General features: G+C 48.4%; 3 protein-coding genes across 7 annotated transcripts in view; all 3 read left to right on the top strand.

The window, feature by feature from the left end:
- Positions 1-627: 627 nt before the first annotated feature.
- Positions 628-6,784, top strand: RCAN3 (RCAN family member 3). Its single transcript, XM_082071543.1, has 5 exons — positions 628-791; positions 2,110-2,348; positions 3,887-4,060; positions 4,204-4,369; positions 4,724-6,784. Exons 2-5 carry the CDS (start codon positions 2,154-2,156, stop codon positions 4,930-4,932), a joined length of 744 nt encoding a protein of 247 aa, XP_081927669.1. The 5' UTR covers positions 628-791; positions 2,110-2,153; the 3' UTR covers positions 4,933-6,784.
- Positions 6,785-9,280: 2,496 nt separating this feature from the next.
- On the top strand, positions 9,281-17,528 carry NCMAP (non-compact myelin associated protein). The gene is made up of 4 exons (XM_082071523.1): positions 9,281-9,351; positions 16,094-16,188; positions 16,307-16,391; positions 16,868-17,528. Exons 2-4 carry the CDS (start codon positions 16,104-16,106, stop codon positions 17,007-17,009), a joined length of 312 nt encoding a protein of 103 aa, XP_081927649.1. The 5' UTR covers positions 9,281-9,351; positions 16,094-16,103; the 3' UTR covers positions 17,010-17,528.
- Positions 17,529-21,111: 3,583 nt separating this feature from the next.
- Positions 21,112-22,926, top strand: part of SRRM1 (serine and arginine repetitive matrix 1) — an 18,175-nt gene continuing 16,360 nt past the window's right edge. For all 5 annotated transcript variants that reach the window (XM_082071715.1, XM_082071716.1, XM_082071714.1 and 2 more), the window contains exon 1: positions 21,112-21,235. In XM_082071715.1, the coding sequence (XP_081927841.1) occupies positions 21,215-21,235 (21 nt within the window). In that variant the 5' untranslated portion in view covers positions 21,112-21,214. The remainder of the gene's footprint in view (positions 21,236-22,926) is intronic.

Below are 22,926 nucleotides of genomic sequence, written 5' to 3'. Positions count from 1 at the left end.
AAAACACCTTTTGTTTCCTCAGCTGTGCTTCATGTTCTTTGCTGTGGAGAGCCATGGGGGGCTGAATACCCCAGACCCACCGCAGAGCCCGAGGGGCGGCTGCGTGAGGCGGGGCAGGTGGCGGGAACGGGAGGGTGACACAGCTGCTGCCCTCAGCTGCGGGACGAGAACCCGCCTCAGCCCCTCACAGCATGGGGGTGGCATGGCCGCTGCCCCTCAGCCCCTCACAGTGTTGGGGTGACACAGCCGCAGCCCCTCACAGCCTGAGGGTGACACGGCTGCTGCCCCTCAGCGCGGGAACTGGAACCCCCCTCAGCTCCTCAGAGCGGGAGGGTGACATGGCTGCTGTCCCTCAGTGCGGAGACAGGAACCCCTCACAGCTTGGGGGTGGCAGAGCGGCTGCCCCTCAGCCCGTCACAGCCGGAGGGTGACACGACCACTGGCCCTCAGCGCGGGAACGGGAACCCCCCTCAGCAAGCGGGTGACACGGCCGCTGCCCCTCAGCGCGGGAACGGGAACCCCCCCTCAGCAAGCGGGTGACACGCCGCTGCCCCTCAGCGCGGAGCCGGCCCTGGCGCATGCGCAGTCACCCCCCTCCATCCGGGTCACCGACCCCCCTCCCGCAGCTCCCTCAGGCGATGCGGAGGCGCGGGGGGCGCGCGCGCAGGCGCGTTCCCGCCGCTCCCCTCCCGCAGCCGCTCGCTCCGCACGGCGCCGAGCGCGCGCTCCCGCTGCCGCCCCCTGCGCGGCGACTCCTCATCGCCGCCGAGGGGATCCGCGCCGAGGACACGGTGAGCGCCCCCCGCTTCCCCTCCACGGCCGGCCATCTGTTGCTCCGCCGGCCCTTCGCCGGGAGCCCCTTCCCGAGCCGAGCGGCCCGGCTCGCTGCCCGCTCGCTGAGCATCGCGGAGCGCCGGCCGCCGCCTCCCGGAGAGTCGGGGAGGGAGCGGCGAGGCCTGGCCGAGCCCTCCGCACCTGCGGGGAACTTGTTTTCTCTTTTGGCAGTTGCTCGTTAGCACAGATAGAGACATTTGGGGTTGTTTTTTTTAATTAATCTATCACCTGCCACCCCCCTCGTGTTTATCACATGCCCTGTGAACTGAGCTGGGGGGCTGATGCCTCAGCCGGGCTGGCCCTGGGTAGACCTGTCCTCCGCGGCTTTGCAGCCTTGAGCCCCAGTTTATCAACTCAGAGCAGATTTGGCTGCTCGTATGGAAATTGCCGTGTCGCTTTTTAGTCCCGGTTTTCATAGAGAGATCTGATTATCGCCCTCGGAAGCAATAGGATGCGATAACGTAAATGAGCTGCTTGTATTTCAGCGATGTCCAGGCGATGCAAAGGTAAAATCTCCACTGCTGGCTGTACCCATGCTCTGGTGAAGAACTAAAGCCATGAAGCTGCATTTCCACAGTTTCAGAAGATCTTAGGCTTTGCATGGAGTTGGAGAGTTTGGTTTTAAGTGTTTTAGAGGGACCTATCCTCTGCTATTTAAACGATAAGCAGATATTAATTCTCAGGAGAACAAAGGACTTGGCAAAAGGTCTTATCCAAGTGGCTTTAGTTGTCGGCATGCTTTTAGTCCTGCTGTGTAAGGCCATTTAATCTAAAATCTAAGAGGGAACGAGTGATCAAATAGCTTCCTAAGGGGTGTTGTGAGTTGTCTACACAGTGAATTTGCTTATAATTTTGAATTGTTTATTGCAGTTAATGACTGTAAGTTATAGCCAGTTGTCACAAATAACTAGCACCTGTGTGTTTCCATATGTATCGAACTATCTGTATTATAGACAGGTACTTGGAGCAGAGGAAACTGAGGCAGAGCAGTTTGGCTGTTGCACCGATAATCACATCGCTGTCGTTACAGAGTGAAGGGAATAGAAATCTCATTTACTTCACCGAGTGACTTTATCTTCGTTTTCATAGCTGGAACAGCAGTGTCTTTATTCCATTTACAGAAATGGGATACAGTGCTTCTGTTTTGTGGACGAGAGAACAAGTTTCGTGTTGATTTCTATGCTTCTTTTGTAAATTTATTTGCCTTAAAGAACAGTCAAAGCAAGAAGATGCGGTATCTTGACACTGCTCTGGTTTTGTCTTTCGGAATGGCAGACCCTAGAAACTGGAACGTAAAGAAGAGCTGTGCTGGGTGAAGGATGCTCAGAGATACCATGAGGTCCTGGAGCGACAGCCAGTCAGACCTTTACAGCAGCGACCAAGAGGAGGAAGAACAGATGATTTTTGGAGAAAATGAAGATGATTTGGAAGAGATGATGGATTTAAGCGACTTGCCTACCTCACTCTTTGCTTGCGGTGTTCCTGAAGCCGTGTTTGAGGTACAGGAAGAAAAGGTAAGATAGAAGAGGTTTTTTGATTTATCAAAGACCTTGACATTGTACAGATTGGAGAGAATTGCACCCAAAAAAATATTTTCTTAAAACTAATACGGGCAAGAATTTCTTCAGTCCTATTTCACAGGAAAGCCCTTCATCTTGTAATTATTCTTACGGGAATGAAGGCTTCAACAGGATTTTTGTTAAGAAATCAGTGTCTGTTGGAATCAAACAAATTAACTATGGTCATTGGAAAGAGTTCTTAATGAAAAAGTGTGGCTTTTCCTCTTATTTGCTGATGCAGATCTCTCTGAATAGCTGAATATTATCAGAACATAATGAATAAAATAGAAAAGAGGTTGCTTACAGAACTCTAATTTGTTGATTTTAATCTGACTGTTTACAGTGAATGAAAATTTACACTACGAAATTTCCTAGTGCATTTACACTAGGGAAAAAATATCTGCAAATTAGGTTTCTTGTAGATCAGAGATCAGATATAAAAATGAATTGATTTGTGTGGTGTTTTTGGAGATGCTTGAGTGTCACGTGCAAGTACCGGTGTTTTTGTTGACATCTGCTCTTTTGATAAGTGTCGCTAGGTGGCAGTTTATGTATTAAGAGTTTCAGAGGCTTGTGCACATTAATTTGCTCTTGGAATTCAGATTTAAATAGCAATACAAAGCACAATAAGTTGGGGAATGACCTATTAGAGAGCAGCATTGGGGAAAGGGACCTGGGGGTCCTGGGGACAGCAGGGTGACCATGAGCCAGCACTGGGCCCTTGTGGCCAGGAAGTCAATGGGACCTGGGGTGGGTTAGAAGGGGGTGGTCAGTAGGTCAGAGAGGTTCTCCTGCCCCTCTGCTCTGCCCTGGGGAGACCACACCTGGAATCTTGTGTCCAGTTGTGGCCCCTCAGTTCCAGCAGGACAGGGAACTGCTGGAGAGAGTCCAGCGCAGCCACCAAGATGCTGGAGGGAGTGGAGCATCTCCCGTGTGAGGAAAGGCTGAGGGAGCTGGGGCTCTGGAGCTGGACAAGAGGAGACTGAGGGGGGACTCATTCATGGGGATCAATATGGAAAGGGGGAGTGTCAGGAGCATGGAGCCAGGCTCTTCTGGTGACAACCAGTGATAGGACAAGGGGCAATGGGTTCAAACTGGAACACAGAAGGTTTCACTTAAATATGAGAAGAAACTTGTTTGGGGTGAGGGTGGCAGAGCCTGGCCCAGGCTGCCCAGGGGGGTTGTGGAGTCTCCTTCTGTGCAGACATTCCAACCCGCCTGGACACCTTCCTGTGTAACCTCATCTGGGTGTTCCTGCTCCATGGGGGATTGCACTGGATGAGCTTTCCAGGGCCCTTCAACCCCTGACACTCTGGGATTCTGTGAACTATACAGAATGGAGGTTTGCAAGTAACCGAGAGAAGTTTGGAATGTGCAGGTTTAGGAAGCGATTAAGGAAATAATCTGGATTTGGGAAAGTGAAAGGAAAATGCGTTTTCATTGAGTGAAAACATTCATTTCGTGTTTGGAGAATCTTTGTACTTCATCTCTAGGAAAGATTTGAAGCACTTTTCACAGTCTACGATAATCAAGTTACATTCCAGTTGTTCAAAAGCTTCAGAAGAGTGAGGATAAACTTCAGCAATCCAGAGGCAGCAGCCAGAGCGCGGATAGAACTGCATGAAACGGACTTCAGTGGGAAAAAGCTCAAGCTGTACTTTGCACAGGTACTGTGGAACACTAAGATGCTGTGCACGCGTCCCTGGTTCTTCTTTGTCCCACTTTTGCCTGCGAGTTTAATTTGTGATAAATATCAGAGAGGATTAATATTTGTCATCTTGTTCAGTATCTCCTGGCTTTTTGTGTTCAGGTGTCCAGCGAAATAGGTGACAAGTCCTACCTGCTGCCTCCGCAGCCCGTTAAACAGTTCCTGATCTCACCTCCTGCTTCTCCACCGGTCGGATGGAAACAGAGCGAAGACGCAACTCCCCTGATAAACTACGACTTGCTTTGTGCCGTCTCCAAGTTGGGACCGGGTAGGAATATTTACCTGCTTTTGTTGTGTTACTTAACTTCAAAAATAGTTACCAAGGGAATTTATCCACTTCTCTTTCTTTCTGTGAGAAGAAATTGAGTCTCTTTTATGTGCTGATTCTTACTTGAATAGAAAGATTGATTGTAATCAAAGTACAGTGTAACAGACAACAGGGAATATTGTAAAACATTTAACGGGTCTGGCGAAACGTGGAAGTTGAGCAAATTAAAGATGAGATAGGAATAAATGAGTATTTGGTTGTGTTACTGCAGATAGTAAGGAGTTGTGAGATAAGGTGGCCTGACACTTCTCCTTGGGGATGTTCTTAGCATGAGTTTTGTTTGCTTCTCTTCAGGGGAGAAGTACGAGCTCCACGCAGGAACAGAATCAACTCCTAGTGTCGTTGTCCATGTCTGTGAGAGTGAGACAGAAGAGGAGGATGAAATTAAAAATCCCAAACAGAAGATCATGCAGACGAGGCGTCCAGAACCTCCTGCAACGATCCTGAATGAACCTAAAGCGTTTGATTGTACACTGGAGGTCGGGGGTACGATGCACTGTTAAATCATGTGATGCTCAAGGTAGTATCAAAAATCAGACACTTAATGAGTACACGTGTTGATGTCTGTACTGCTGCTATATGTTATGTATAGCGACAACAGATTTTACTTGTAGTTGTCTCTCATGTTCAAGACTTTTGGATGCCAATGCTCTGACAAGCACTTTAATTTTAGGGACTAGTCCCCCAAGTGTAGCAAATCCACCTGACTTGAAATAGTGAAAAATAGGAGATCTGGTTGTGGGTTTGGTTTGGTTTTGTTTAAGGTGTTACCCTTTTCTTTCTACTGTACAGTGTGATGTACCAAGTGCTGAAATAACACCTTACTGCCGCAATTGGATTCAAGAAAGCTGATCTGTACTGGTACAGCAACTTCCAGTTAATATAGTGTTAAATGCAAGTGAAACGTACTCTATAGGCTAAAATTCCTTCCCAGCTACTAATCTCCTGAGGTGATGATTAATCTTTCTTTTCAAGAATGTGATTTTTATTTGACATGAGGCACAAATACAGGTAAGGAATGAAATTCAAGTAGTTTTGCTGACGACACAGAGAAGAATAGGGGAGGAGGAACCACAGACCATGGAGGAGACGGGCGCTGAGTCTGTCCCCAGCACTTGTGCTGCTGCTGTCGCGATGGTACACGGTGGGTTCGCACCAACACCGCGTTAGGAGTACAATATACAGAGGGAAATAGGGATTCAGCTGTTTCATGTGTGGTCTCCCATCCTTTCTGAAGATACAGTAACGTTTATTCCTAGATGGCCTGCACCACAAACCAGTGACTGTTACGTTAGGACTCAATTATGTTAGGAGATAAAACACCTAGGGTTAATTTTTAAACTTCTCCAGTCTATTTTGTATTTTTTAAGGCAATCAGTTGCCTGGCTTAGTTTCTATGCAGTTTCAGCCCTTGTTTGCTGTTTTTCATTCTGATTTTTCTGTGGGACATCCCGTCTACCTAATAAAGCATCAGCTGCTTTGGAGCCCGGGATGCATCCTTTAAAATACAGACCTTTGATTTTGTGATGGAAGCATTTTAGTAGGGGGGAAATATGCCTCGGTATAACGACACATGCTTCTATGCTATTTTATAACCAACCTTTTTTAGTCTAGACAGATTCTTCTTTTTTCTATAAAATTATTTGTGAACAAGCCAGGCTGCTGATGTTCATATATATATATATATATATATATATAAATCGTTCAGAAATTGGCCGTTTTCAAATTCATTTTAGTGTGTTTCAGTTCTACGTGATGTGTTTATTGGATTTTCCAAGGTGTTTTCACTTGATTGACGGTGGAGAGAAAAAGTAACGGTGGTGAATTAGCTTAGCACGGTCGTTTCATCTCCGTATCGTGTCAGCTCGTGATCCCTTCCTGCCAACAGCTTCAAGCTGCAAAGTGGGATCCTGCAGGCAGGTCCTTGTTCGGTGGCAGGAATAATATATATTAAAACAAAAGGAAAATGGGTATTTTCCATCTTGCCTCCACAGGTATGATATTTATGTATCTCTTCAGGTATTAAACTCACTCAAAGTCCGACTTCTCTGTCTCACTGATCCATGTTATTAAAGAAACAAAACCGAACTTGTACTGTCCATCAGGCTTTAAAAAATCCAGCAGTCTGCTTTGGATTTTGTGTGCTGTTTGTATTTTGTTAACGGTTTCATTTCCAGCCCATTGTAGAAGTTGCTGTAAGTAGGAATAAGTGGAAAACCTTCAGAAACAGTTTTCTAAGGCGAATCAAGCGAGCGGTGTTGTCAGCGTGTTTTGTGTATGATGTATAACAACTTGCATCCCGACATCTTTCATGGTGTAAAGACACTTACAATAAAACCAACGCAGTGCCATTCACATGTGGTTTTTTAACTATATTTCATATTAGCTCAAGTTTGATACATAAGTTTTCTAACAGGATTGTAACCCTTGTGCAGTTGAGTGAACAGGGGAGGTAATTTATGGGTTTTCATCAGCAAATTCTGGAAAAATAGTGCTGAAGAAGTTGGGGGTTTCAACTTCTGGACCGAAGGAGGGACTGGGAGGTTTTAATGGTGCTTTTCGGTGCTTCTCACAGCAGAGTTCCCTTTGGATTTCACATGAGTTTTGAAAACGAGTTTAACCGCCGATTAGCTGTGGGAGACAATGTCTGGTTTTGGCTGCAGAATAGACCTCTGTAAAACTGTTGTTGTAATAAAGAGAAATAACTTGTTTTGAAAGAAGTCTCCAAAGCCCCACAGGAAAGAAATAGAGTTGATATAAAGCATGCATGCACTGATTAACAAAATTGTACAACAGCAGCTCGTTACACAGCAGTAGCTGGTCTTGCAGGCAGTATCTGCTGACATCCAGGCTCCGGAATCTGGTTAGGAAGCAATTCCTGGATGTGCAGCATCTTCCAGCTTCGGGATTTGCCCAGGTTGCTGCAGACAGCCTCATCTTCCTCTGGGGGACACGGTGAGCACCCCCGCTTCCCCTCCACCGCCGGCCATCTGTTGCTCCGCCGGCCCTTCGCCGGGAGCCCCTTCCCGAGCCGAGCGGCCCGGCTCGCTGCCCGCTCGCTGAGCATCGCCGAGCGCCGGCCGCCGCCTCCCGGAGGGTCGGGGAGGGAGCGGCGAGGCCGGGCCGAGCCCTCCGCACCTGCGGGGAACTTGTTTTCTCTTTTGGCAGTTGCTCGTTAGCACAGATAGAGACATTTGGGGTTGGTTTTTTAAATAATCTATCACCTGCCACCCCCCTCGTGTTTATCACATGCCCTGTGAACTGAGCTGGGGGGCTGATGCCTCAGCCGGGCTGGCCCCGGGTAGACCTGTCCTCCGCGGCTTCGCAGCCTTGAGCCCCAGTTTATCAACTCAGAGCAGATTTGGCTGCTCGTATGGAAATTGCCGTGTCACTTTTTAGTCCCGGTTTTCATAGAGAGATCTGATTATCGCCCTCTGAAGCAATAGGATGCGATAACGTAAATGAGCTGCTTGTATTTCAGCGATGTCCAGGCGATGCAAAGGTAAAATCTCCACTGCTGGCTGTACCCATGCTCTGGTGAAGAACTAAAGCCATGAAGCTGCATTTCCACAATTCACAATCCACTTCCAGCTTCGGGATTTGCCCAGGTTGCTCCAGATGGCCTCACCTTCCTCTTGGTAGTGGCAACAAAGGCCACAAAGCCTTCTTGGAGGAATGGAGAGACAGCTGCCCTGGAAATAGCGGACTCCGAACGCACGTGGGTGTGTTTGAAACTTCAGCCCCTTTCCAGACCTCACCTTGAATTTAATCTCCGCTTTATCAAGGTGCCCAACAGCTCCCTGAGGAGCAAGTCTGGGCAAGAGCTGTGATCCTGGGTAAATCCAGCCTCGGGTCTGGCAGCTTTGCGAGGGCACGTCCTCGTATTTGTACCAGCTCATAAATGCTCGGGAAGGTTGATCACAGAGATCGGCAGGAAGGTGTTTGCACCGCGTCTTACCTCGTCTAGATCTGGTGTCTGGATCTGCTCTGGTTTCACGGTGGAGGGAAGGACGGGGTCTGGAGAAAAGCTTGACGCGTTCCTCGCTGTGCTGCTTTTCACACCCATTCAAGACAACAAGAAGCGAATTTGGTGAATCCACAGCACTTTTTCCTGTTTCCACATCAGCGCAGGCTGCCTGACAGTCACAGTGGCTGGGGTCTCCCTTTTTGTACTATTTGAGCCAGGACTATTATTTTAAATTATTAACTTACAGGTAACTATTTGTACCTCTTCCAAATTCCAAGCGTGCGCTGTTGAAAGCAGCCCCTGCTACTCTGGAGAGAGATCCAGCCCATCTGCAGCTGGAATTCCGCTCCTCTTCCCAGAATGAGCCTCATGTCCCTTCTTGTTTATACAGGATGAGGCAAATTGTAAAGAAACCATTGAAACTGATTTTATTCCCTTTGAAAACATGAACGGTGAGTAATCCTTAACTGAGATTTCAATCTGTGGTTTTAAGGAGCTGTGGTATCTGCACGGGGGTTTAGTGTGATTGGGTTTAGCTGGAAGCAACTAACGTTGGTACAGAAGAAAAGATATATAATTGCATCTTGAACCTCTTCAATTCCGGTGAGAAAACCTCTGTGTTTTTGTGCTGGGGGGTTAAACTGGCGGTTCGGTGTAGGAACCCGTGCACCGTGAGCACCTGTCCCCTCCAGCCCCGCCGGTGCCCGCGCCTTCCAGCCGGGGCTCTGCCCCCTCGGCTCGGGGAGGCGGCGCCGGGGGCCGGGCCGGGCTGGGCGGCCCCGGGGGAGCCACCTGCAGCGGCGGGGCCGGGCTGGGCCCCCGGTACCGGCAGCGGCACCGCCCGCGGTCCCGGGGGCTGAGGCGGCCCCGGCCGGGGGAGCGCGGGGCGGCGGCGGCACCGCGGGCCGGTCCCGGAGCCCCGGAGCCCCGGAGCCCCGGAGCGGAGCGGCCTCGGGTGAGCTGGCGGAGGGCGGGATGGACGGATCTGCGCTGGGAATCGGTGGAAACGGGACTTTGCTGCTGCAGGTTACTTTGTGCTGCCGGCGAAATGGCTGGAAATGGGCGCCGAGGGGGGTTACTCCGGGTTTGGGTGTGATTGTGTGTATTACACTAAATGTTTCTGCGTGCAGCTGCGTTCTTTATCGGTAGCTCTAAACCAAAAAGAAATACAGAGCAGACGTCATCGGCCGATTTTCTGCTGATCGGCCGCTTTAGCAGTTCTTTCATTAATTAGAAACCTCCAAGGACTGGAACTGGTCTGCTTCCTCCCCGCAGAGGAGTTTGCGCGTCTGCTTGGAAGGTTGTTCTCTCGGTAGTACCATCTTTTCATCACTGTGGATGGGCTGAATCTCTTATCCTGACTTATTCAACCCCAGCGACATAAATAAGGTTGTGTTGGTGGTTTGGGTTTGGTTTTCTTTATTTCTTTTTCATTTTATATCTACTGAGCAGCATGTTAGGAAGGGCTGGCAGACTGATATTTAACCCAACAAGAACTAGAAAGCTTGGTGATACAGTTCACCGAGCGTCTCCAGCACAGAACAAAACGATACTGCTTCCATTATTTAGGAATAAGCTGAAGTTGCTTATAGATTTGAACTGCACTTTCTCGTTTCTCATGGTAGTTAATGTCCTTTATACCCCAGGAAAAGAAAGCATAGCATTTTGTAAACAGCTTTCCCTGATGCGATATATTGTGCTGATGGAGTGTTTGGGCACGAGGGTTTGATTTAGCGATTAAGCAGAAGGCAAAGGCAGCGCGGTGATGGGTGAGTTATTGTCGGGCTGTGTGGGTGGGCTGGGGGTGCTGGGTCAGACATGGGGGGCTCGCCAGGAGCTTGGAGCGGTTCTGATGGAGGATCAGGTGTAAGCGCCAAGTATCGTGTTTGTCTACACGGTGTTCTTGGAAGAGGGGAACGTGCCTTATCGATCCAACAAGCCGGCATGTGCAGTACTTGAAGGAATCTTGTGACCGCCTTCCTTTGTCCCGCTGGTTGTGAAGTGAAGGAGCTGGCGTTTCTGTGTCGCATACAGAATTCTCTCTGTGCTTTTTAACACAGAAAAAAAACTTAAGGATGTGAAACTTGGAGAGGTTCTTACAACAGTATTGAGCGTTGGGTTTTGCTGGTAGCTGAGCAGCTGGAATTGCAGCAGATGCAGCGCTGGGGAGCACATGGTGCCACAAGAGTCCTCAACCCCCTGTCCCCGGGGCAGGACACCTGCTTGCCAGTAATTCATGAAGGTTTCCAGTCCAGCCTTGCTCCTGTCTTCCTACTGCTACTGAAAGCATGACTTTTATTAGTTACACTAAATTCTTCTTCTTACTGATGGCAATAAAACAGTGAATCGGGCACAAAGGAGGCGGAGAAGCCCGGGAGTGATGGAGCGAGTATCGGTGGGCTCGGACCGGCAGCTGCTGCGCTCAGGGGGTGAATCCACCGGTGCCAAACACCCGTGGGGTGCTGGTGTCTGCCCAGAGCAGGTGCTGCCGAACGGCCGCAGCGGGTCCTGCAGCACCGGGGCGTTTCCTAGAGCGCTACACACACAAAGGAGGCGGACGTTCCCCTGCGAGAACAGCCCGACCTCAAGGGCGAGCTGCTCTTCTGTGGTTTATTTGTCCAGATCCGCTGAATTTGTCACCAACGAGCGGTTTGCTGGGACTTCCTTGAACAGCAGAGACCAATTGTGGGGTGGCGTGATTTGAAGGACGCGTGACACGACGCCAGTGACACACGCAGGGACACCGAGGGTTCAGCCCAGGTTTGCGTTCTTGCTTTCCATCTGAGCGCTCACGTCGATGGCTTCTAGAATCTGTCCCCTTGACTCTCATTCGCCCTCCCCCACGAGTCGCTCCTGCCTTGAGGTTCACAGAGGTGCCCGCAGGGATTTTTCTTCTTTCTGAATCATTTTTTTCTGGGTAATATTTAACTGTTAATTACACACCCTCCCCTCTTGTGCCCCCTCCTGAGTGCTCCCAGCAGTACATGAGACCTTATCAGTGGGCAGAGCCACAGGATTGCAATCAAAGGCTCCGGACCGTGTCAGGTTTAAGGAGTCCATGGGGGTTTGGGGCTCCTGCGATACGTTGCACCTTCTGCAACAGTCGCTGCTTTTCAAGTGCTTGAGCACAAGTGAATTTTCTTCTGCCGTTGCTGTGGCGATGACAAAGTAAAACCTCTAACGTTCCTTTCAAGAACAAGCTGCAAAATCGCTCCTGGATCTCTTGACATCTGATATATCTGTGCATTGCATTTAAATAGCAGTTTTGTTTTAAAATGTTGTTCCATTTCCTCTTAAATGTATCACTGCGGATCTAAACAATGAAATAACTCAGTCTCCTCCAACCGTTGGACCGAATGATTTATTATCAATGTATTTATAAAGCCTTACTATATAATCTCAGCGCATTAAACAGACCGTTTTATTTTGGATGATGTATTAGTTTAAAATTTCAGGTTTGTTTAGCGTTTCTGGATGGAAAGGGTTTTATGCATCCCAACTTCCACAGGTCTGCCTGCAAACTTAAGAAAGTAGTGAAGTGTGCTTGGGTCCAGCATGGGAAATCCTGGATAAGGCAAGGGGAAGCTTTAGGTGACATATATGATATTTGTCAGTGAAAAGAATTCAACAACAGGCACCTGAGCGCAACCCGACAGGCACCACGAACAGCTCTGTAACCGGGCTGGGGGCGACGCTTGAGCAGCGCAAGTTTTGGGCTGCTGGGACATCACCGGTGTGGTAGCGGCTTGGGTGGGGGTTTTCCATGTTCAGTTCAATTCCTGTTCTGACATACATGTCACAAGTGTCTGAATAGCTCTTCTAATCTGACCATGCCGTAGATCTGGCCCGTAACCAGTGGGAAAGTACCTCAGGCTTGTTTGGCGTGTCTGCAGGGACTGTCCTGCCCGGGAGGATCGAGGCTGTTTTTATGATGTGAAGGCAATTCGCTGGGTTTCTGTCGTTCCCATGAGTTAGTGCATTAGAGCAGAAATGTGAGCTGGGTCTCTTCAGTTTGGAGAAGAGGAGACTGAGGGGGGACCTTATTAATGTTTATAAATATGTAAAAGGTGAGTGCCACGAGGATGGAGCCAGGCTCTTCTCGGTGGCAAACAATGACAGGACAAGGGGTAATGGGATCAAACTGGAACACAGGAGGTTCCACTTAAAGATGAGAAGAAACTTCTTCATGGTGAGGGTGGCAGAGCCTGGCCCAGGCTGCCCAGGGGGGTTGTGGAGTCTCCTTCTCTGCAGACATTCCAACCCGCCTGGACACCTTCCTGTGTAACCTCATCTGGGTGTTCCTGCTCCATGGGGGGATTGCACTGGATGAGCTTTCCAGGGCCCTTCCAATCCCAAACATACTGTGATACTGTGATGTGTGCAGCCTAGTGTTTTACGGCAGAAAATGAGAAATCTGCAGGTCATACTCCGGTTTAGACTTTGACCAGTGCAAGTCAACGCCAAAATCTGGTTCGTATTTCCAAACGCCAGCGTTCCTTCCTGGGGACCTGCCTTCGCTTCTCAGCTCTTGGCATCTGTGTGAGCTGAGGATTTTTAGCCCCTCTCAGGGTATAAACCACGCAGGTAGAATTACTGGTTTGTTTGGGTTGGTTTTTCTTGCAGAGTTGCCTGCAGTTCTGTGTAACTTTGTCTTGGCAAGGAAACGAAAGGCTTTTAATATGTGTTTTAACAACAGCTAAACCTGGAGAGCTCATGCCAGAACCTGAGACAAATGCTTATATAAAGGTGCTGGTCTGACATCAGGACACGTTGGGATACACAGGCTCCATACAGAGCGCGGCTGTTTGCCCAAGGCCACGTTTATGCCTCAGCTCCTGCGAACCAGTTTGAACTCGGGGTTTTTTCCACCCCCTTCCTCCCTTTTAGAGCCTCACAAGGTAAATTCGGGCACGTTCAGGTCTCACTGAAGCACATTGTGTTGTTATTACTTTCTGAAATGACAGTTTGTCTCAACCCCCCGGTGATGTTCCTGCTTCTGGTGGCTCATGATGCTTTTCTTTAGACCTGGATAAGGAGGGAAAACTCACCAGTTTTTCAACCTGTGTTTGGCCACAGTGTAAGATGAAAAGACTATCTGTGCAGCAGTGCCGTTGAAAGGATGAATTAATTCTCTAATTGAGCTTCTGAGTCAAAATTAGTATATATTACTGCTGGAGGAACAATAGCTGACTTGGTGTCTCATCTAAAGGCTGCAACACAGCTCGATGCAAACCCCACCTTTTTCTGGGTGGCAAAGCGCTGAATTTGTGTGTCTTCCTTAACCAGCACCTGAAAAAGCTCAAACAAACCCCTCTGTTCGCCGTCACCCTCTCCTGTCATTGCCAGGTGCTGCAGGAGCCGCTCGACAGCTGAATTCTGATCCCCAAACCACTGGAAATGAGGCCATTCAGCTCGAAATGGGGGCAGGGGGAGGCAGGAAGGTTGTACAAACGGGGGCATTGCTGCCACTTGCCAAAACCAACTTTTAGGTTGTATCTGCAAAGGTGTTTTACATGGAAACGTGCCCAAAGCTTGACTTTATAGCAACATTTCCAGCTCCCTAATATAAGGACGCAAAAATAACCATTGGCGTGTGCTTCCACCCCCAGTCTCGAGAGCCACGGGTGGATTAGTGGCTCTCAAAGCCCGGCAGGTGTGTGTGCAGAGAGGGAAGTGCTCGCCCTGTGTCATGAAGAAAGAATGTCCCGCAATTGCTGTGTCAAAGTCCATTTCTTCTCCCTTGTTATACAGCTTTTCCGGAGCGCTCTTGAGTTTCCAATGTGTTTTTCTTTCTAAACAGAGGAGGGTCCAGCCTGTAATACCTGGTTGGTTCCCATGGGTGTCAATGGGCTTTGCTGGGTCCTTGAGTTTGGGCAGGAGTGACGGTGTGATTCAGAGGGCAGGAATGGAGCCGAGACTGCTCCGCTTCACCTGCAGCATCCGCACCTCAGACACACACCTCGCACCTCTTTACCTGCTACATAATACAGGAAAAAAAAAAAAACATGCATTTTTCAAATTGCATCTGAGATCGCTACACCCTGCCGGATAAAATAATCCTTCCTGTAAACAGGCGGTTTCACTGACAACCATAAAAATTCTTTGGTTATAGGTGACTCATGCAGAAATAGCTCACCATTACCAGGGTGGTTTGAACCAGATGGAGGTTAGTAAGTATGAATATTACATGGCTTATTAGTGAGATATTTGGCCTACTGTATTTGGGATTTTTATTTGAGTAGCCAGAGGAGGAGAAAAACACTTGTGTGAGTGTGGGATTTGTGCTCTTCTGGTCGGGAGCAACAAGGTGGAAGTTGGATGTGGCTTTTTCTGAATTATGTCCGTAGCCAAAATACTTGCTCAGCTTTCCGCAGCCTTTTCGGTCTCAGCGGCCCTGCCCGCAGCGCCGCGGTTTGGGAGGGATGGGGGGGAAGCCTCTCGCGGGTTCTCCTGGGCTGTGCTGTGTGATAATCCTGGGCAAACTCCAAACGCAAAGTGTTTCTTTCAGCGTGGAAAGATCGACGACTACAGTGGACGATCACGTTGCTGAATTAACTTGGCCTTGGCTAAACAAAGGAATCATTCAGTCTGAGGAGAGTGACCCAGTTACAGACTCAAGACTGAGTTATTTTTGTTGTTTTTTTTAAAGAACCCCCCCCAACCTTTTTAACTTAAGAGGACTGAAGTATTTGATGAATCGACCTTGCAGTTCTGACCCCTCACACCCCAGCAGACTCTGGTTTCCCTTCCTGATGTTACTGATGTTTCTCATTCCTCACCCATCCATTTGTGGAGCCTCCCAACTTCACATCAGGTGTTGACTCAGCTACTGGCCTCCCCACCCCAAAATGACACCGAAACAACCCCAAAACAATACAGAAACAACCCCTAAACAACACAGAAACAACCCCAAAACCTGTTGAAAGCCATCAGAGCTGTGTCCTCCTTGTCTCCCAAAACTTGACCCTGCCACTACAGGTGTTTTATTTGATGGATGCTCCTTGGCAGAAGCCTTTAAGAAAACGTCAACAAGGGGGAAGGGAAGGGAAGGGAAGGGAAGGGAAGGGAAGGGAAGGGAAGGGAAGGGAAGGGAAGGGAAGGGAAGGGAAGGGAAGGGAAGGGAAGGGAAGGGAAGGGAAGGGAAGGGAGGCTCCTTTCATATTCGGGAAACTCAATTCCAGTATCAAGTGGTAAAGAATAATCTAATTTTCGATGGATAGTTTGAGGGTATTAGCTCTGTGAAGCTGGGAGCTGAAATGGTTTCAGAGGTCGGTTTGAAGTGGTTTTCACACCCTCCTCAGGCTGAAGGAGGCTTTTAATGGCTAAGGTTGCAAGTCACATTTAGAAAACATTTGGAGAACACTTATAAAATCAGTAAACACACAGGCTGCTCTTTCTAGAGCTACAATTTTACCCTACCAGAATGCAAGAGCAGGTGTATTTTCAGCTGTTCCCTTGCAGGCTTGTCCTGTTCCAGGCCTGGGATGACACTGGGATGAGTGAGGTGCCCATTTGAACTCACGTCAACTTTCTGTCATAGTCACATTGCCCTGTTTTATTTTCTGTTGTGGGATAAGAACTCCAGTTCAGTGAGCCTGCACTTCATAGGCTCTCAGTCTTCAATGGGTACTTGCCTAATTATCACTGTCAAATTTTGGTTAATATTTTATAAAATTATTATTTTCTTTCTTCCATAGGTGAATCAAGATGACGACAGCCGCGCCGCCGATCAGTAACACTCAGTTCTCAGTAAATGTGACCGCAAAATCTCAAGAACAAAGTCTCTATCAAAGTAAGAAAAGTAGTAGGGCGGTGGCTCTTTTTTAATGGACCTTGAACTTAGCAAACTTCAAACAGCACAATGCCAACTTTGTAAATAAGACTTTTGTCCCTTTCTGCTTCCCTATTAGGTTCTGGAGCAATAGTTGCTGCCATCGTAGTAGGAGTGATTATTATATTTACAGTGGTTCTGCTCATATTGAAAACGTATAACAGGTATGTGGCCAAGTTCTGGACTTCACTAAGGCAAGATAAACTGAAATCACCGTTACGTGTGCTCTCATCTACCAGAACATTTCAGTAGTTGCTGCTGAGAATTTCTGGGAGAAACCAAACTATAATGTGCTTGATTGAAGTGTCCTGAATCTCACCGTCAGGGTTGTGATTGAATTGATAGGAAGCAGAAAGAGGTTATTGTTGGAGGATGCTCGAGGGAAGCTCTTTTTGGGGGTTCCTGTTGACATAGGAAAGATCCGAGGGTGCCAGAGAGGAGCTGGATTTCCCTTTTTGGGGCATTGGGTTAGACTTTGATGCTCTATAAGCACTTATTGGCCATTTTAGTATCTTTGGGACGAAATCCTGGCTTGTATTGACTTTTCAGTAGCTGTTTGGTGTAACCTGCTCCTGCAGGAACCTTCCCAGTACTTACCATGGGAGACACCACAACAAAGTGTTCGTTTTTACTCTTACAGACGCATGAGAGTGAAGCGGGAGCTGGAACCCAAAGCCACCAAACCAGCGATGCCACCCGCGTTAGGGCAGAACAGCACCAGCACGTCTCAGCACCCCGTAGTGACTTTCATCCCGGTCGACATCCACATGCAGAGCAGGTAACTGGGAACACTGGTCCTCCCTGGGAAAGAAAAGAGATGAAATTCTTATTCACACGGACCCGGGACTCCTCAGCAAAGCGACGCTGCGTTTGGAACAGCAACAAGCTGGTGTTTTGTCTATAGATTGTGATTTATCCTCTTTGGGATGAAAAGTAAAAGGTCTGGATACTTTTCATATGGTTGAAATCAGCTGGTGGAGGCACAGGAATCATCAGAAATGCTGTGAGCGTCTTACGGAGCTCTGGGTACGGAGAGACCGAGTCAGCCAAGCCCGTTTGTTGGAAGAAAGGGTGCACACTCCTATTTCGTGGAGCTTTTGCTTACTCAGAGAGTTGGAGCTTTTCCTGTACAGCAATGACGGATGATACACGGGAAGAAAAATTTGGACACGCAAGCTACAACTCAGGGTGAACCCGGGTTTGTCACCATTTATGTGAAACAGGTGTGTAATTTTATACATGATGGATAGTGCAGGAAGTATCAACATCGTATTTATCTTTACTCATCTTTTGTGTTTCTAATGGCACACATGTATGGTTTTAGATGAAAGTTGCTTTTTATTTCCAAGTATTTTTACAATATTTCTATAAATTGGGTAACCTGTCTGTTTCCAAATGAACTCAGTGTCTAAGGGTTTTCACTCTCCTGTCAAGAGTAAGCATGGGAAGGCAGCATAAAGCAGGCAAAGCTACTGAAATGCTTTGTTCTCTAATACAGACTGGCCTTGAACTATTTTAGGGGTTTTTTTATTCTAGAAAGTAACCAGAAATGATGTTGTTTTGCAAGTGTGGGTGTACAGTAATGCAACAAAGACATTCCCGAGGATATTCACAGCCCACCGCGCGCCAACACACAGCAGCATTGTCAGATGGTCAGTGGCCGATTGTCTCGAGCGTGCGGATCAAAGCAGCCCCGAAACACTGGCTGATGGAACAGATGGAATTAGCAAGAAATCGAGGAGTTAAACGCTGTTTTAAATAAACTAGGTGAGGCTCTGAGATACAGCTACACTCTTTGACACAAGCATCTTAAATTTTAGGGAATCACCCGCTTGAATGGCCATGATGCGATTGGGTATTGTTATAATCTGGATTTATTTTGTGTGTCTTGCACGCAGTTGCTACTATGGGTTTGCTCCAGGTTGCTGTGGCCGTTAGAGGGCTCCAGCCTGTTTGTAGAGCTTAGTAAACCTCTTAGTAGGGATTTCAACTCCTCTTGGGGACCTAGAGAGAGAGAAGTTACTCGTGTCTAACTGAATTATCCCAGAGAGCCTGCAGCTTTAAAGCCTCTTGTCCCATAGCGGTTCACTTGCTGTTCTTGCCAATATGGTGACCTGTCACCAGCAGTCACAACCTTAAATCACCGCTGCCAAAGCAAAGCTGACCAGTTCTCATCATAAAATACTGAGAGGCTGGGACGATAAGTTGATATTTGTTTTCCAAGATGTGAATGCATCTCTCGAATATTTCTCCTGCCTGGTATTTTTGTGCAGAAATGAAATCTGATTACTTTGCAATATTTTTTTTTGTATGAAACCAGAGCACAGTTTGAATTCCAAACTAAATATTAAGACAGCTGTTTGTGAAGTTTCTAAATCTTGTAAATATTTTACTTGTCCTAGTTCTCGAAGTTAGTTTTTGTGGCAGGAATGATTGGTATCATCATTCAGAAGGGCCTGCAGGTGCCAATTTCCTGTTCCTATCTCTGGACAGCTGAGAATGTTTCCTGGACATGTCCCACTGTATCAAAATCAAGATGGTTAGAAAAGATAAGCTCCATCTTACTGTTATTTTTAACATACCCAGCCAAATCTACTTCTAGCAAATTATGTTTACAGAATTTCAGAATAATGAGGTTGACTTTTCTTCACTGAAGCAGAACAAGCAATACTTCTGTAAGCAATTCTAGATCAGTAGAATTACTGTTACTGGCAGGAGAATTTCAGCCTTGGCCACGCTGGAATTGCTCAATCTGAAAAATTCAAAGCGTGCTGTTTTACCAGTAAAATCTGCCGTATGTTGGCACAGCCTGGGAGGCCCCACGATCCATTCTGCCTCCTGTCAGCAAAATCCAGAGCTTGTGCTGACCGAGCAAAATCACCTTATTGAGAAACAAAAATCACGGTATTTCCACTGCATTACCACTGTAACGCTTGTGTCATTTGCTGCGGGTTTAACAGTTTTCCAGGAACAATCCTGCGCTGTCCGTGTCCAGCAATAGCAGCTGATCTGATCTGACCTGCCCTGTCCTCGCTCCCGGCTTCCACTTTCAAACCTCCTGTTTTTGGAAGAAAGTTCCCCTATGCGTGCAGATTTGCCATCAGGTGAACCTGCTGGTTAAAAAAACACACAAGCGAAAGCTGATATTGCAAATTGGTTTGTTAAAGAAATCCCAGACTTTGGAGAGAACAGGCAATATAAGTGTAATGTATAAACTGATTAACACAAACTCATTAGAGATTACCCATGAAGCTCTACAAATTAATTCAAAGTTGTACATTAACACAAACTTGAACCCTCGGCGACACGGAGCCTCTGAGCGCCTCCTTGCTCATCAATGTGATACGAGCCACCTTTCCAGTTCCTTACTCTGTTCTTTGGTGAAAGTTTCTTCACAAAACACCACCGGGGCTGTATTCAGCAGTGACAACAAGAACATTTGGTCATATAATGAAAAATACCACTGAAGTGTTTTTTAAGGCCATACTCAATAGTTATCCGCAGTGGGTCTTGCAAGAATATTGTTTTTCTTGCTCCTAAAAGGCTTCCAGAATTTATGGCTTCAATAGGTTGGATTCTTCGTTCTCACTGGCACTTCAGTGATGCCGGCACAGGAGTGAGATGTTGGAATTTTCACTGCTGAGCAAGTCCTGGTTTCCAAAACTGTCCAGCCGCTTTCACCCCTTGGGAAACCGTCACCAGGTTATTCCAGGAGGGAGCACGCAGCCCCACCTAGTGTCCTCCTCCCAGCTTGCAGCTCCTATTTCTCAACAGATAAAACCATAAAGTAATTCCAAGTTTAGTTGCCAACTTTACTAATTTTCAGAGTCTACCTGCACCCCCTTCCCTTCCCTTCCCTTCCCTTCCCTTCCCTTCCCTTCCCTTCCCTTCCCTTCCCTTCCCTTCCCTTCCCTTCCCTTCCCTTCCCTTCCCTTCCCTTCCCTTCCCTTCCCTTCCCTTCCCTTCCCTTCCCGGAACATTCAGTAGCCGAGTTGAACACTGTGCAAAATGAAGGGTACGATCATTGTGAGTCTAAGCGGTTAAAATCCAATAATGTTCTTTGGGTCTTTTCTCAAGTCCCATGATGAATTTATTTCCCAAAACAACATCTGTAAACCCACGTGTCTCTCACATGTGACAGATACCAATAATTGCTGATAAAGCAGGAAGCAGCTGTTGTGCTTTAAGTATAACTTTGTTTAAAGGAACCTAGTGTTTCCTTTTTAAAGGATATACGAGCTTCTTTTGGATAAAACCCCAGTGCTGTTACTTTGGATAAATTTGTATTAACCCCAATGAACTGCACGTTTCAGTATAAGTTGGGGAACGACCTGTTGGAGAAAAGGGACCTGGGAAGGAACTTGTTGGGGGTGAGGGTGGCAGAGCCTGGCCCAGGCTGCCCAGGGGGTTGTGGAGTCTCCTTCTGTGCAGACATTCCAACCCGCCTGGACACCTTCCTGTGTAACCTCATCTGGGTGTTCCTGCTCCATGGGGGGATTGCACTGGATGAGCTTTCCAGGGCCCTTCAACCCCTGACATTCTGGGGTTCCGTGGAGGAGCCGCCGTGCCCGCGCAGGGCACTGAGAGGACTGAGGGGGCCGAAGGGAGCGCAGGTGCCGCTGCCGCCACTGAGGGACCGGTCACGGCCGTTAACAGCCGCGCACGCGCCGCTGGGGTCACCTGACCCGCGCCCCGCGCGCATCCGGCTTCTGCGCTGAACGTCAACGTCTCGCGAGAGGAGGATTCACCGCCACCACCCCCTCACCCCGGCGGAACGCCGCGCTTTCTGATTGGCCGGCTCCCGCGCGCTCACGAACCCTCCGCGGGCGCCTCCACCAATCAGCGAGCGCCGGGAAAGGCTTTGCGGAGCGTCCGGCTCCGCCCCCTTCCCTCCCCCAGCGAGGCGAGCGTGCGAGGGGGCTTGCGGGCGCGCGGTGCACGCCGGGACGGCAGCGCGCCGCGACCAGGAGGAGGCGGAGGAGCCAAGATGGACGCGGGGTTCTTCCGCGTAAGTGCCGACCCCGGCGGGCCGGGCGGGCGGAGGAGGCAGCGGGACAGCCCCGGCGGGGAACGCGCGGCCGAGCCGGGCCGCTTCAGGCCTCTCCGCCGCGGAGGAAGCCGCTGGCGCCGCGCCCCCCCCCACCTCTCCCCGCCCCCGCCCTGCGCAGGCTCCTGTGAGGAGACGCCGCGAAGAAAATGGCGGCGGGAAGGAGGCCGGTGCGGGCCGGGCCGCCCGCCAGGCCGCGGCGCCGGCGGGGGAGAGGGAGCGGGAGCGGAGCGGCCGGGACGGGGTTTTCTGCTCCAGGCCAGGGCTCGCCGGAGGGGCCGCGCTCTGTGACACGCGTGTCCGCGGCTCCCTTGCCGTCCCCGAGGGCTGCGCTCGCCCGGCCCGGCCCCGCGGCCGGTGCGGCCTGTGAGCGCCCGTGCCTGCGCGGGGCCTCGGGGCGGCCGGGCCGCTGCTCCCGGCGGCGGAAGGGACGTCCCCGTGCTGCCGGCCCGGGAACGTGAGGAGATGTGGAAGGAAAGGCCGGCGGGAGGTGAAGCGGGTTGTGCAGGGAAATGCGCTTTGGTGTCCACATTCGAAGCAAATAAAACTCCCTTTTTTTTTTTTGAAAGAAACTTGTAAATTGCGACACGAAGCTTATTAAGCACATTCGAAATAAAAAGAAACTACGCTAGGTTTTTAGATAGGTTTTTTTTTTTTTTAATTATTGAGTTTTTATTACAGCTGTGCTGTATTTTCTGCAGAGACTAATGAACAGTAACATACTTGAGGTGCATTTATTTTCAACGTTTTCTTGCGTTAGTTGGAATGAACCTATGTTATTCCGACTTTTTAACAGTTTTGAAAACCTATGTGTCTGAGCGTACTTATGTTTATATGCAGTTAACTTTTTCAAGATTAATTCACCTCTTCAGCCCAATTATTTTGCATTCCTTCAACTATGATGTTCTTAAAACATGAGAGCACCTGTAACCCTTCGCTTTATTCAGTTTTGTGTTAATGTGCGCTCCTGAGAAGAAAAATGACGTTGACGCTACACTTGTCCTCTCTAATGCAGTAGTTAAAAGGTTTACAAATCAAGTAGTTCTAATTGATAGCTGAATTACTGGGAGTGAAACCACATCATTAGAAATCTAGTATTCATTATAGTGGCCTGTGAAAGGTGGCTGTTTAAAAAAGAAAAAGCCTACTGTTTGATGTGTGTTATAAATAGGCAAAGAAAATTTTTATTTCTTTCCATTTCGCTTCTGTGTTGTGAAAGACAGAATTGAAAAAAAAGTATAGAACTTTAAATACTTGAGTAATCTGACAAGTATTGCTTTTGTTGCTGTTGTGTAAACCTCACGGTGAACTGCAAATGTTCTAAAGGGTTTTAAACAGACTTAATCCTGGTAAGTGCCGGTGCCACAATCAGCCTGTATTCCAGAACAGCAAAGGGGAATGTTAATAGTTTGAATTCCCTGACAATATCTGATGGCTTTGTAGGCTGTTAATGTTGCGAATTTGAGGTGTTTTCTGATCATAAAAAGTGGTTGGGCTACCTTTGAATTTGAGCTTTTGTTATTTCTTAGCAGCTTGTGTTATTGCTGGTTCTCAGCACCTTCTTCTGTGTGTAGGAAATGGTATTAAATTCCTGTGTTTTCCATCAGCCAAGAAGGTTTCCTGAATAAACTTCCCTTCAGGTGTGAACTCTG

Source organism: Streptopelia decaocto, assembly GCF_964273445.1.
Source record: "Streptopelia decaocto genome assembly, chromosome: 23".
Classification (NCBI taxonomy): Eukaryota; Metazoa; Chordata; class Aves; order Columbiformes; family Columbidae; genus Streptopelia; species Streptopelia decaocto.
Note: the sequence above shows the minus strand (reverse complement) of the source record. Positions and strands in the feature narration are given on the sequence as shown.